General features: G+C 33.1%; 1 protein-coding gene across 1 annotated transcript in view; it reads right to left on the reverse strand.

Moving 5' to 3' along the window:
* Positions 1–8,668: 8,668 nt before the first annotated feature.
* The window catches only part of LOC142350594 (uncharacterized), a 29,669-nt gene continuing 23,128 nt past the window's right edge, over positions 8,669–15,209 (reverse strand). Inside the window, exon 3 of the mRNA XM_075402480.1 lies at positions 8,669–10,048. Within this exon, the coding sequence (XP_075258595.1) occupies positions 9,165–10,048 (884 nt within the window). The 3' untranslated portion in view covers positions 8,669–9,164. The remainder of the gene's footprint in view (positions 10,049–15,209) is intronic.

A 15,209-nucleotide genomic window follows, 5' to 3' on the forward strand; every position in this document is an offset into this window, starting at 1 on the left:
TACTGTTAAAAATATTCGTTAGTTGTACCTATTCGAGTGACAGCTCAAATACGGCCGCAACTCACATTTCAACGAAAGTCCGGCAAGTGATAAGTGAGCTCATTATTCAGTTCTTTCCATATTTGTTTGATTTTACAGCTTTTTATTATAATGAGCGTAACTTGTGGAAACCCCTTGAAGTTTTAAGTGTTCTTTGTTTCTTTTTTCTTGAAAAACAACGATTTTGTTTTTTCATGAATTATTTTTAAAAAAAAGAGTTCAGGTGTTTAAACCTGAACTTATTCAGAAAAAAATTTACTTGAACTATAGTTCAGATGTTTTTCAAATGCTTAGACAGCTGAAGTTCTAATGAATTTCCGAATATTTGAAATCAATTCAGGTAAATTGAAGTGAACTTCTTTTAGAGTTTACAAGACATCTAAAATACATTTTTTTCATGTAGCCTGAAAGATACAGTTTTGGACTAATTAAGCATCTCAATTAAATGGAAAAACGGAATTACAAAAACGGAGAAAAAAGAAAAAAAAATCATCAAAACAAACTTTAAATAAATTTGTGGTCGTTTCGTACAATTGATCCTCTACCAATTCTAAAAATAAGAAGAATTACTTTCCTAAATACTTTTCATTAACGCAAATATTGAATTTTAAGTTTGCAAAAGAGAAAATAATAAAGAAAAACTGCGGGTTGATTTACAAATTCAATGGACTATACTTCACAAAAAAGGGCCCTTAAAATTTGACGAAGGTGGCAATAACAGAACTTATTTTTCAAGAACCTTTCGCAGAATCCATTTTTTTTAAATTTGGTGCAGGGCAGATGAGTAGGCTAGTAGAGGCTATAAGTGCCAATCAGTAACAGTACTGTTAAAAATATTCGTTAGTTGTACCTATTCGAGTGACAGCTCAAATACGGCCGCAACTCACATTTCAACGAAAGTCCGGCAAGTGATAAGTGAGCTCATTATTCAGTTCTTTCCATATTTGTTTGATTTTACAGCTTTTTATTATAATGAGCGTAACTTGGGGAAACCCCTTGAAGATTTAAGTGTTCTTATTTTCTTTTTTCTTGAAAAACAATGATTTTGTTGTTTCAAGAAATATTTTAAAAAAAGAGTTCATGTGTTTATACCTGAATTGTTAAGAAAGAAATTTTTCTTGAACTATAGTTCAGATGTTTTTCAAATGCTTAGACAGCTGAAGTTCTATTGAATTTCGAATTTTTGAATTCGATTCAGGTGAATTGAAGTGAACTTCTTTTACAGTTTTCAAGACATCGAAAATACATTTTTTCATGTTGTCTGAAGGTAACAGTTTTGGACTAATTAAGCACCTCAATTAAATGGAAAAAAGGAATTGCGAAAACAGAGAAAAAATGAGAAAACATCAAACCAAACTTTTCATAAATTTGTGGCCGTTTCGTACAATTGATCCTCTACCAAGTCTAAAAATAAAAACAATTGCTTTCCCAAATACTGTTCATTAACGCAAAAACTGAGTTTTAAGTTTGCAAAACAGAAAATGATAAAGAAATAGTGCAGGTTGATTGACAAATTCAATGGACTATACTTCACAAAAGAGGGCCCTTAAAATTTGACGAAGGTGGCAATAACAGAACTTACGTTTCAAGAAGCTTTCGCAGAATCCATTCTTTTAAACTGGGTGCGGCGCAGATGAGTAGGATAGTAGAGGCTATAAGTGCCAATCAAAAACAGTACTGTTAAAAATTTTCGTTAATTGTACCTATTTAAGTGACAGCTCAAATACGGCCGCAACTCACATTTCATCGAAAGTCGGGCAAGTGATAAGTGAGCTCGTTATTCAGTTCTTTCCATGTTTGTTTGATTTTACAGCTTTTTATTATAATGAGCGTAACTTGTGGAAACCCCTTGAAGTTTTAAGTGTTCTTAGTTTCTTTTTTCTTGAAAAACAATGATTTTGTTTTTTCAAGAATTATCTTAAAAAAAAGAGTTCAGGTGTTTAAACCTGAACTTGTTCAGAACAAAATTTACTTGAGCTATAGTTCAGATGTTTTTCAAATGCTTAGACAGCTGAAGTTCTATTGAATTTCCGAATATTTGAACTCAATTCTGGTAAATTGAAGTGAACTTCTTTTAGAAATTACAAGACATCCAAAATACATTTTTTTTCATAATGTCTGAAATAACAATTTTGGACTAATTAAGCACCTCAATTAAATGAAAAAACCGAATTGCGAAAACAGAGAAAAAATGAGAAGACATCAAAACAATTTTTACATAAAGTTGTGGCCGTTTCGTACAATTGAGCCTCTACCAAGTCTAAAAATAAAAACAATTGCTTTCCCAAATACTGTTCATTAACGCAAAAACTGAATTTTAAGTCTGCAAAACAGAAAATGGCAAAGAAATAGTGCAGGTTGATTGACAAATTCAATGGACTATACTTCACAGAAAAAGGGCCCTTAAAATTTGACGAAGGTGGCGATAACAGAACTTACTTTTCAAGAAGCTTTCGCAGATTCCATTTTTTTTAAAATTTGGTGCGGCGCAGATGAGTAGGCTAGTAGTGGCTATAAGTGCCAATCAAAAACAGTACTGTTAAAAATTTTCGTTAATTGTACCTATCTAAGTGACAGCTCAAATACGGTCGCAACTCACATTTCATCGAAAGTCGGGCAAGTGATAAGTGAGCTCGTTATTCAGTTCTTTCCATGTTTGTTTGATTTTACAGCTTTTTATTATAATGAGCGTAACTTGTGGAAATCCCTTGAAGTTTTAAGTGTTCTTAGTTTCTTTTTTCTTGAAAAACAATGATTTTGTTTTTTCAAGAATTATCTTAAAAAAAGAGTTCAGGTGTTTAAACCTGAACTTGTTCAGAACAAAATTTACTTGAGCTATAGTTCAGATGTTTTTCAAATGCTTAGACAGCTGAAGTTCTATTGAATTTCCGAATATTTGAATTCAATTCTGGTAAATTGAAGTGAACTTCTTTTAGAAATTACAAGACATCCAAAATACATTTTTTTTCATAATGTCTGAAATAACAATTTTGGACTAATTAAGCACCTCAATTAAATGAAAAAACCGAATTGCGAAAACAGAGAAAAAATGAGAAGACATCAAAACATTTTTTACATAAATTTGTGGCCGTTTCGTACAATTGAGCCTCTACCAAGTCTAAAAATAAAAACAATTGCTTTCCCAAATACTGTTCATTAACGCAAAAACTGAATTTTAAGTCTGCAAAACAGAAATTGATAAAAAAAAATTGCCAGTTGATTGACAAATTCAATGGATTTTACTTCACAGAAAAAGGGCCCTTAAAATTTGACGAAGGTGGCGATAACAGAACTTACTTTTCAAGAAGCTTTCGCAGATTCCATTTTTTTTAAAATTTGGTGCGGCGCAGATGAGTAGGCTAGTAGTGGCTATAAGTGCCAATCAAAAACAGTACTGTTAAAAATTTTCGTTAATTGTACCTATTTAAGTGACAGCTCAAATACGGTCGCAACTCACATTTCATCGAAAGTCGGGCAAGTGATAAGTGAGCTCGTTATTCAGTTCTTTCCATGTTTGTTTGATTTTACAGCTTTTTATTATAATGAGCGTAACTTGTGGAAATCCCTTGAAGTTTTAAGTGTTCTTAGTTTCTTTTTTCTTGAAAAACAATGATTTTGTTTTTTCAAGAATTATCTTAAAAAAAGAGTTCAGGTGTTTAAACCTGAACTTGTTCAGAACAAAATTTACTTGAGCTATAGTTCAGATGTTTTTCAAATGCTTAGACAGCTGAAGTTCTATTGAATTTCCGAATATTTGAATTCAATTCTGGTAAATTGAAGTGAACTTCTTTTAGAAATTACAAGACATCCAAAATACATTTTTTTTCATAATGTCTGAAATAACAATTTTGGACTAATTAAGCACCTCAATTAAATGAAAAAACCGAATTGCGAAAACAGAGAAAAAATGAGAAGACATCAAAACAATTTTTACATAAATTTGTGGCCGTTTCGTACAATTGAGCCTCTACCAAGTCTAAAAATAAAAACAATTGCTTTCCCAAATACTGTTCATTAACGCAAAAACTGAATTTTAAGTCTGCAAAACAGAAATTGATAAAAAAAAATTGCAAGTTGATTGACAAATTCAATGGATTTTACTTCACAAAAAAGGGCCCTTAAAATTTGACGAAGGTGGCAATAACAGAATTTACTTTTCAAGAAGCTTTCGCAGAATTCATTTTTTTAATTTGGTGCGGAGCAGATGAGTAGGCTAGTATAGGCTATAAGTGCCAATCAGTAACAGTACTGTTAAAAATATTCGTTAATTGTACATATTTAAGTGACAGCTCAAATTCGGCCGCAACTCACATTTCATCGGAAGTCGGGCAAGTGTAAGTGAGCTCTTTATTCAGTTCTTTCCATTTTTGTTTGATTTTACAGCTTTTTATTATAATGAGCGTAACTTGGGGAAACCCCTTGAAGATTTAAATATTCTTAGTTTCTTCTTTCTTGAAAAACAATGATTTTGTTGTTTCAAGAAATATTTTTAAAAAAGAGTTCAGGTGTTTAAACCTGAATTTGTTCAGAAAAAAATTAACTTGAACTATAGTTCAGATGTTTTTCAAATGCTTAGACAGCTGAAGTTCGATTGAGTTTCCGAATATTTGATTTCGATTCTGCTAAATTGAAGTGAATTTCTTATAGAAATTTCAAGACATCCCAAATACATTTTTTTCATGTTGTCTGAAGGTAACAGTTTTGGACTAATTAAGCACCTCAATTAAATGGAAAAAGGGAATTGCGAAAACAGAGAATAAATGAGAAAACATCAAAACAAACTTTTCATAAATTTGTGGCCGTTTCGTACAATTGATCCTCTACCAAGTCTAAAAATAAAAACAATTGCTTTCCCAAATACTGTTCATGAACGCAAAAACTGAATTTTAAGTTTGCAAAACAGAAAATGATAAAGAAACACTTCAGGCTGATTGGCAAATTCAATGGACTCTTCTTCACAAAAAAGGGCCATTAAAATTTGACGAAGGTGGCAATAAAGGAAATTACTTCTTAAGAAACTTTCGCAGAATTCATTTTTTTAATTTGGTGCGGAGCAGATGAGTAGGCTAGTATAGGCTATAAGTGCCAATCATTAACAGTACTGTTAAAATTTTTTGTTAATTGTAACTTATTTAAAGTAAACGGTGACAACTCAAACACCGCTGCAGGTCACCTTACTTCGAAAATCGGGCAAATGATAAATGAGCTCATTATTCCGTTCTTTCCATGTTTGTTTGGTTCTACAGCTTTTTATTTTATTGGCCGTAATTTGGGGAAACCCCTTGAGGTTTTAAGTGTTTTCAGTTTTGTTTTCGTTTTTCTTGAAAAACAATGATTTTGTTGTTTATTGATTATTGCAAAAAAAGAGTTGAAGTGTTTACACTTGAATTTGTTCGAGTAAAAATTTGTTCGAACTAATTTTCAGATGTTTTTCAAATGCTCAGACAGCTGAAGTTCTAATGAATTTCCGAATGTTTGAATACGATTCAGGTAATTTGAAGTAACCCTTTTTTTAGAGTTTAGTGACTTTTTGTCCGTTATAGCGCCTCTAGGAAACAAAATTTCCAAGTTATGGTGTTTGCGCAGTACGCTGAAGAGGAGATAAGGGCTTGTAATATACAAGTCCCTTAACAATGATATGATGTCTCATGCTTCATTAAGTATCCTTTCAAGCTGTTAATTTTCATTCCACTGTTTAGTCTCTCCTGGTTTCCAAGACATCCAAAATACAATTCTTTCAAGTTGTCTGAAAGCTACAGTTTTGGATTATTTAAGCATCTTAATTGAATGGAAAAACGGAATTGCGAAAACGGACAAAAAATAAGAAAATATCAAAACAAAATTTACACAAACTTGTGGTCGTTTCGTACAACTGATCCTCTACCAAATCTAAAAATAAAGAACAATTGCTTTCCCAAGTACTGTTCTTTTACGCAAAAACTGAAAATTAAGTTTGCAAAACAGAAAATCATAAAGAAAAACTTCAGGCGGATTGGCAATTTCAATGGACTTTTCTTCACAAAAAAGGGCCTAAAATTTTACGAAGGTGGCAATAACAGAATTTGCTTTTCAAGAAGCATTCGCAGAATCAATTTTTTAAATTTGGTGCGGTGCAGATAAGTAGGCTAGTACATGCTATAAGTGCGGATCAGTAACAGTACTGTTAAAAAAATTCGTTTTTTGTACCTAATTATTATAAACGGTGACAGCTCAAATATGGCTGCAGGTTACGTTTCAGCGAAAAACGGGCAAGTAATAAATGAGATCATTATTCAGTTTTGCCTCCGTTAGAGCAAAAGCATTTCGAAAAGTATTGGATTTCATATGTTCTGCATACGGACCCCAGTCCCAGAAAAATTCAGAGCAGAGTCGATAAAATCCAATAATAACGGGGCAAGTCAGTTCTGAATCAGTATATATACAGTCCATTTATACACCTCGATGAGCATGACAAATTCTAGAACAGGTCTTAAATTATGATATTGTACCTAATGTTTGCCATGGTCAGACGAAAATCATTCAAAAATGAAAATTTTGATCGTGTCAAGAAAATCTACTTTGACAAAATTGCATGAAAACATGAAAAGTGGCATCCCGAGATGTACAGACATGTTACCAAGTTTGTGTTTCTGTATATGAAGATCCATGACAAGCTGGTGATGACGTTCGAACCCCCCCCCCCCTCTCCCCCGAAGCATTGATGTTTAGGCAAGGGCGTAGCCGAGCCTACAGGATCCTCTTTCACTGATTTTTTGTTGCTGCTATCCTATTAGTTTTCTTCAATAGAATCTTGTAATCTTTTCAAAAAGCCAGTTCCGCTGTGAACTACGAACACGCCGGTGTCGTCCACAATCTAGGAGAATGAGCTACCTTTCAAGGCAGTGGTGCAGCTATGAACGGCGAAATGGTGATGTTGTCCGCATTTAGAGAGAAAGAAAAGGAATTCAATTATTTGGTACATCCGTGAAGGGCAAAGACGGTGATGATGTCCACAGATAGGGAATTGCATTAAGAAGGAGAGGTTGGAGTGTTTCACGAGGGGGCCGAAGGCTGACCCTCATACAGGATCTTTTTTCTTCTGCTTCTCCAAAACTCTACTTTATGAGAACTACAATCGGACTGAACTTTTTTATTGGAAAGATTTATTAATTATTTCTTTGTTAATATCATAATACTTTCAGTGTAATACTTTACATGATGAATTTTTTTCTGATGACTTCTTTGAAAGTTGATCTTTTTTCTGAAACAATTTTGGAATGCAGCTTCAAGGAAAAATTAAAAGTAACTAGGTTGTCCTGGTTTTTTTACTCTGATCATTTTATGTTTTGAAACTATCGTGATGCTTGACAGATAAAAACAGAGAATAAAAAATAGTATGATTCCTCGCTGAAAATAAATGTGACTTCAGTCCGAGTAGATTAAAAAATTGATATTTTACACGAATACTTCCAAGTGATTGATATTTGACATCGGATATCTGGTTTTTTCCCCGACGCAAATTGAACTGAAATAACGTAGAAATCTGCTTTCTTTTATCATGTTGAATTCCTTTAGTTTTGTTGAAACTCTTTGGGTCCCTGGTCATTCAAAACTGGGGAAGTTTTGCATGCTGTTTTAAACGTGATTTATGGTATACGATTTTGCTCATCGAAGATGCCTGATTGAGCACAGATGGACAATTTGCGACGCTTCAGGAAGTGCGAGAGTTTCAGGAAGTGCGAAGCGTACAAATTTTAGATATGAAATGGAAGGCGCCGGATTTTTACATAAATTTTACTGCACCAAATAAATTTAGGTATCTCATTTTTCTTTCTCGGACAAATCATCGGAAGCATCTGAGATCAGAAAACTTTAATAGTGACAGCAAAAAACATCAGTAGTTATTCACTGGTTACTTATTATTGTAAAAAAATTGCTGGTTATGAATAGCTATAGTGATAAATTTAGTGTTAATCAAGAGTTTATATGACACTTTTGAATAATGGACATTACTTTTAGTACCCATGTGTTGAAGATTCATTTTCAAAATGCAGGAAAATTGGGATTTTCCAGAAACAGGAAGGAATCATTTGCAATATCACATCTTTGACAAATAAAAGATCCGCGCGCGTCTTTGATTCGCCATCCGCTGCTTTCAACCAGTGCTTTAGTTATTTATTGTATGTCCGGTAGTACAATTTCGAATGTTTTTAGTTCTGGAAGGTTTTAATAGGGAATATGTTTCACCAATTAGGAGTTGATTACAATCTTGATAGCAAGGGAGAAGTCTAAAATGATACAGAAGGTCCTCGATTCGATCTGACGGGCAATTTTTTTATCTGACCGTGAGAGGCTTATTCGATTGAAATGATTCTGTAGCGCACAGCTGTGACAAGTTATTCCTGCAGCTGTAATTTTTTACCAAAATGACACCACAATTGTGACAACTGGAGGATTGCATTCGTGATGCTTCTGGTTGATTTTCAATTTTTGTTCAGTTTCCGACTCAGAGTTGAATCTGAAGTGGCACTTAATTATTTCCTCGCGTAAAATGTTAAAGCACCAGTTTTCGCTTTGTGAAAGATCAATTGGATCCTCCTTCTTTGGATATACGGACTACTTCTCACAACTATCCTTCGTTTCACTCATGTGCTATTTATAAGAATTGAATTTATCAGTATACTTTATCAGAGAAGATAAGCATAAAAAATGAATATTAATTTTTAATTAGTTTCACTCGGTTAATGGCAGTTTATGTTTGTATAGCATCATTTTGAAGTGAGAAGTAACTAAGCAGTAACACGGTCAACAATAGTTCACGGTAGGAGAAAAATGGCGAGAAAGATCTGATAAAAGTGATTGGCAAACGGCAGACATGTTTGTTAATTACATTGGTTTGTAAAATTATGAAGAGCGTGGTTAAACAAAAAGCTTATATTAAATATAAATTATTCAACCTTCCTCTTTTGATAAAAATTAGACAATTGGAATAAAAGCTTTTTGATATACTTGGCCGCAAACGCAGTTTTACCGTGAGCAGAAAGAGCAGAATTCGTGAGAGCATGATTAACTTTAGAACGATGGAAGTGAGTGTATAACTGATGGAGTGAGATACAGAATGATGTAGAAACAGATCAACAGTCAGATTAATCATACAGAGATGCTGCTCTGCATTGATATCCATTTCTGTTGTTGTCACATGTCATCACACACAAAAACTGTCCATCTGATGGATCTTCAAACACAATTGTGTACACAGTTTTATTCCTTTGAACCAGATCATTTTCCCATTCATTCAATTTATCATCTCTTTTGTTGAATTCACTAAACCATGCATGTTCCTGTAGTGTGTTGTTGGATTCTGTCATCACAACCAGACACTCTTTTGCATCCACATTGTAGCATACTGAAGTTATTATCAGTCCTCTACTCTTCTGTTTCTTGATCTCTTTGTCCACATCTTTCTTGGACTGTCTCGTGAATATCTCCTGATCTTTCCCATCGAATTCTGCCACTCCAGCTGTGACCACAAAGTAGTATGTAGAGTTGTACACAGTGCAACTGGTAACAGAACTCTTATCATCCAAAAAGAGACTGTCTGGATCTGTGGACTGAATAATAGTCTGAAATGTTCCGTATTCTTCTACCATATACACAAAGAACTTACCTGTTGTTTGATCGCATGAAAGAGAGGATATTTTGAATCCTTCTTTGTATTGTTGTTTCAGTTTCTGGGAGAGATCTTTGTAACTGGGACTAGTGAAGAAGAGCTTCTTTCTGTTGTTATACTGTTCATGTGAATCAAAGACTGTAAAAATATGTCTGTTGTGAATACTCTGCCATATGAGCATCTTTTTACTGTCATGAGTGTAATATTTGATGAATTCACTATAGTGCACTTTTGAGTATTTTCTAAATGTAGGGAAGTCTTTTTCTTCTCCTCGACTGAAGAGTGGCTCTGTAGTTGGTCTCCCATCTGTCAACTTGTCTTCATTCCCAGTCATGTACAGAGTCAGTTCCCCACCACATTCTGCAACAAATTGTAAATGGGTTCTGAAATAATAGCACGTCAGTGGAGACTTAAAGAAACAATTGAAATTCAATGAGGCCAAAAGCACTATTTTATATGGCATGTGAAAAACTGCAATAGCCAGTTTCTATCACTCAATCATCAATTTGCGTTTCTGTTTATACTATAGATTTTGAAAGGTTTTCTACCTATCCGAAATTTTCTTTGCCACAAAGAGCCCCTCCAGTAGTCTGTCCATACCTGAGTTCGAGTGAGGCAAATAGTTTCCAAAGCTATCAAAGTATTTTAAACAAAACTGCACCAACAAAAAAAAATAGTGTTCTCAGCCTCATTTGAATAAAATTTATAAAATGAAGTTCTGAGGTGAAAATTTCCCCTTTTATTAGAATGTTTTTCTCTTTTACATTACAGGGGTATAATCATTTCAGCCACTAAAATTATTCAGTTTTTTTAGCGCACGCTAATTGCTAAATTTTGTTTATATCTTACCAAACGGACGGCTCGTGCAGGTACCGACAAAATGAAGTCGTCAATGTACACGCGCTGAATGAGTGGTGCTGTGATTCAGAAGCTGGCGAAACATTAAAAAAGGTATATGGCGAAGGAAGATGGGACTGTATATCCAAATAACCGAAGTCAATCCAATTATTGTTTTGGTCAAAATTTGTGAAAGCAAAAAAGAATGAAATTCGTGGCCAATCTGACCTGACTTCAGCTGAAGCTAATGGAAGTCTCTTATATTTGCAAAAATTTGGGTAAAGGCAGTAAGAGTTATCATCGACTGCAAATTTCACCAAAAATGATGTGAAGGCTAGTGTAGAGTTTTAGATTTCAGCCAAGTAGGTTCGTGGGCCTTATCCTCTAAATTCCATCAAGTTTCAAACACGTTTCCTAGGTTTTTCTTTGAGTTAGCCCTCCAGGCGACTTCAAATCTCTTAAAGACCTTCTGACGTAAGTAACTTAGAAAGAAAAAACAGCAAAATTCTATACTTAGAAAAAGTTAACTTACTTACCAGTTAACTTCTAGCACTTATGCTTACTTAGAAAGTTAAATCAGTACACGCATCGGTTTCATTCAAAATCTAGGTAATTACATAGTTTCATTCACAATTTGCCTCCGTAGAAAATTGTACTGACTTAACGAAAAACAAAATGGGTGGCTTGCCGTTTTTTGTGGTGAATTTTCTTTTCACCGCTCTCAACACAATCATCGCTATTCTTGCATCTTTTTGCAGTTTTTTTTGCAGTACAGATATTTGGTGAACTTAGCGATAAATTTTTTTGAAAGATTTACAACCATTAGCGCTGAATTTTTTTCACCTCTTCCAACGCATTCACTGGTGTTCTTACATCTTTTTTGAAATAATATCTACATTGAAGATATTTGGTAATTTTAGCGGTGAATTGTTGTAAAATTTGCGGTTATTAGCAGTGAGTTATATTTTTTCACAGCATTCAACGCTAAAAGTTGCAATTCTTACATATTTTGCCGTATTCACATATTATATTTTTCCTATTTTTGGCGTTGAATCCGCCATGTGGTTTTAAATTGGAAATCGAACAACATTTTTTGGCAAAATTGAATACAGCATTAATGGTGATCGATTTTTCCTAGCAAAATCAAATCTCATTTCAGACATCTCTTGGCAAAACTTATCAATCTTTCTGATGACGACTGAGACATCACTGATGATTTTCTTTTTGTGCCATCAAACGTAATTAAGTTTGAGAACTCAGTTGTTTTGTTACTAACATTATTAACCGAAACAACTGACATAACTTGTGAACGTTTTGTATCGTTATTGCAAGTTCAAATTTGATTAAAAAACTAGCCTGGAAAATGAGCAACCTAAATTTCTTTTTGCCTTGTGAGAGAGTAAATTCTGTCACTCAAAAACGCCGGCTTGGCTTAACAAGTTATGAAAAACATTTTTTTTTCTTTCAATTGTAGATCGATGGAAAAAGTTTGTCATACTCGGAAATTTATGCAGACAAATAACGCATGCGCTTATGCTATCTTAACAAACCAAGTTGAATTGAACTTTGCTACAAGTCCCAGCCGAAAGTTAACTATTGAAATCAAAACTCCATTTTTTTCACAAATTGGAGATAACCGAATCACTGACAGTTTCAAAAGAAATAAACCACAGCACGACAAATCTCGATCTACAAGTCAAGTATTTTTTGTACCAACAAAAATTGGACCCAAAAATGACTCAGTGCGAGCTCTCAAGAGCACTCAGAAAAAATGAATTTTTCTTTTGAAACTGTTTTGACCATTTTAAAACTAGAGTGAAATAATTTAATGCAGCAAAAGCATTCACCTTTTCCCTCCACTTTTTGTTTTGGCATGATCAAAATCTCTAATCTAGTTTGACTTCGAAAATCATCAAATTTTATGAAAAGATGTTAAAAAAGCATACCTCGAAGAATTCCCGAAACACGTGTCGACCAACAATTGAGCCTTCAAAAAATTACTGAAAACAAAACAACTCAAGAGAAAATAGAAAAGCAACTTTGAATTTACAAAATTGGAATCAATCAGTGAACCATTAGCCTCAATCATCAACTATCTGAAATCATAGAAAAACTCGACTATTTCCTTGAACAATTTTAATGCGCATAACAACGAAAATCTCTGTTGAATCAACTGGAGGCTTAGAAATGATGCAGTAACAATAGGAAAGCCACGATAGGTTCATTAAATAATAAAAACTACAAGAAGCTTACATATAAGTTTCAAACTTCCAAGACTTTTTGTCCAATTTTTCAACAAAGATACTGGTATGATATCCTCAATAATGAAATTACACGACATCATAGTTTTTTTAGAAATAAGCGTCTAATCAATCTCAATGAATGCAGAGCAACAAAGCAACGGGCAAAAAACTTCTAAAGTAGCCAGGAAAAACTGTAAAAATTACGAGAAAACTCAGTAAAATCAGTACAACTTTTTTAATACTAACTGAAGCCTAATCAAAGCTTTCAAACAAAAAATCAGCTGAGAGAACCAAAAAATCTGCCTAAAATGCCGAACAAGAACGAATTTTTCGCTGGCTCAAACAAATTTTTTTCACAAATCAAATTCTCTTCTATTAGAAAGAGTGGAAAGATTGAAAAACCATCCTTTTTGGCCAACTCTTCATTTTAGTTCAACTCTCAATCCACCTAAACAGTTTTCACGCATTTCAAATCCTGTTTGAAAATTCACTCCAATAGAATTGATTAAAAGAACATAGCCAGAAAAACACTAAAACGACTCGAAGTCGCCATTGCCGGAGTTTCAAAAGTTTTATACAAACAGGCAGAACGCTGGAAAATAGAGAAAAAGAAAACGTGTAGTCACATAACAAAAAAGAAGAAAGATTATAATTTATCTTAGTTTATGTGCTTGAAAATTTAAATATTTTTGATGCTTTACAAGTACACATACAAATTTAAAATTTTTCCAAAAGAGCGTTTAATAAATTTGGGGCTATTCAATTGCAAGCACGACCTTACAGAAGTCTCCAAAAGCTTAATATCACCCCAAACTTTGGATCAAAGAGAGAAAAATGAGTGAAAATCGCAATTTTTTGTGTATTTTTGAAAACTTTTTCTCCCGAATTTGGTTGAAAGCTTATTAGAGACCCCTAGGAGCGCTGGGAAACAACTTACAAAAACCAGTGGGCAAAGTATTGCTAGCACAGTCTTATAAGTTCGTAAGATATTTTAAACATTTCCAAAATAAGCTAAAAATCGTGTTTAATTATCAAAAAACTTCGAAACATTTCTGAAACAAAGCGAACATTATCCTCCCAGGGGCTATTTTTTGCACAACTACATTTTTTTTCTGTTTCAAAAGAAGGCAAATACAATAAAAATTTCTCATTTGTTCGCTTTGCGAATTTACTCGCCAAAACAAAAACTGTTTGCTCCCTGAATATCCCGGTTCTTTGTTTGCTCACATGTCCTAAAAAGTAGTGTTTTAACTACCAGAAACAACTATAACAGTCCTGCAGAATTTGTCTCACTTAAACGAAAATGTTTATTTTCATTTATTAGAATCTTATTAAAGATTTCTATTTTCACTTATTAGAATCTTATGAAAGATTTCTGTTTTTTTAAGAATCTTATGAAAGATTTCTATTTTCACTTAAGTAATTGAAAAAAAAATAGATTTTTGTCTTTGATTCTAGTTTTTTATTAAAAAACTACAATTTAACTAAGTTTATGTGTTTGAAAATTTATTATATTTTTGATTCATTAAAAGTACACATACAAACTTAAATTCTTCCAAAAAAGAATTTCTAAAATTTGGGGCTATTAAACTGCGCACACGATATTAGAGAAGCCTCCAAAAGCTTAATACCCTATCTTTGAATCAGAAAGAGAAAAATGAATGGAAATCGCAATTTTTTGTGTAATTTTTGAAAGCTTTTTCTCCCGAATTTGGTTGAAAGCTTATTAGAGACCCCTAGGAGCGCTGGGAAACAACTTACACAAACCAGTGGGCAAAGTATTGCTAGCACAGTCTTATAAGTTCGTAAGATATTTTAAACATTTCTAAAATAAGCTAAAAATCGTGTTTAATTATCAAAAAACTTCGAAACATTTCTGAAACAAAGCGAACATTATCCTCCCATAGCAAATTTTTTGTACAACCACATTTCTCTTCTCTGTTTCAAAAGAAGGTAAATACAATACGAAATTCTCAATTTTTCCATTTGCGAACTTACTTGCCACAACAAACTCTGTTCACTCACTGAATATCCCGGTTCTTTGTTTGCTCACTTGTCCTAAAAAGTAGGCTTTAAAATACCAGAAACAACTATAACAGTCGCGCAGATTTTGTCTCACTTAATAGAAAAATTCTAGTTTCGCTTATCAGAATCTTCTGAAAGACTTCTATTTTCACTTATTAGAATTTTATGGAAAATTCCTACTCTTTAAGAATCTTATGAAAAGTTTTTAATTGCAACACAAATAAATTAATTATAATTTTTCTACTAAAATTTTGCTAACATAAAATTTTTGTTGTAATTCTTATTAATTACAACAAAAAAATAGATTGAGTGAGACCAATTTGTTCTAAAAAACAAAGTGAAACTTCAATTACGTTTAAAGAAAAACTTTTAAGGAAAGTTTTTAATTTTACATTTAAGGACAAAACTTTAAAGAG

This window comes from Convolutriloba macropyga, chromosome 12 (assembly GCF_964194025.1).
Source record: "Convolutriloba macropyga chromosome 12, txConMacr16.3, whole genome shotgun sequence".
NCBI classification, from domain to species: domain Eukaryota; kingdom Metazoa; phylum Xenacoelomorpha; order Acoela; family Convolutidae; genus Convolutriloba; species Convolutriloba macropyga.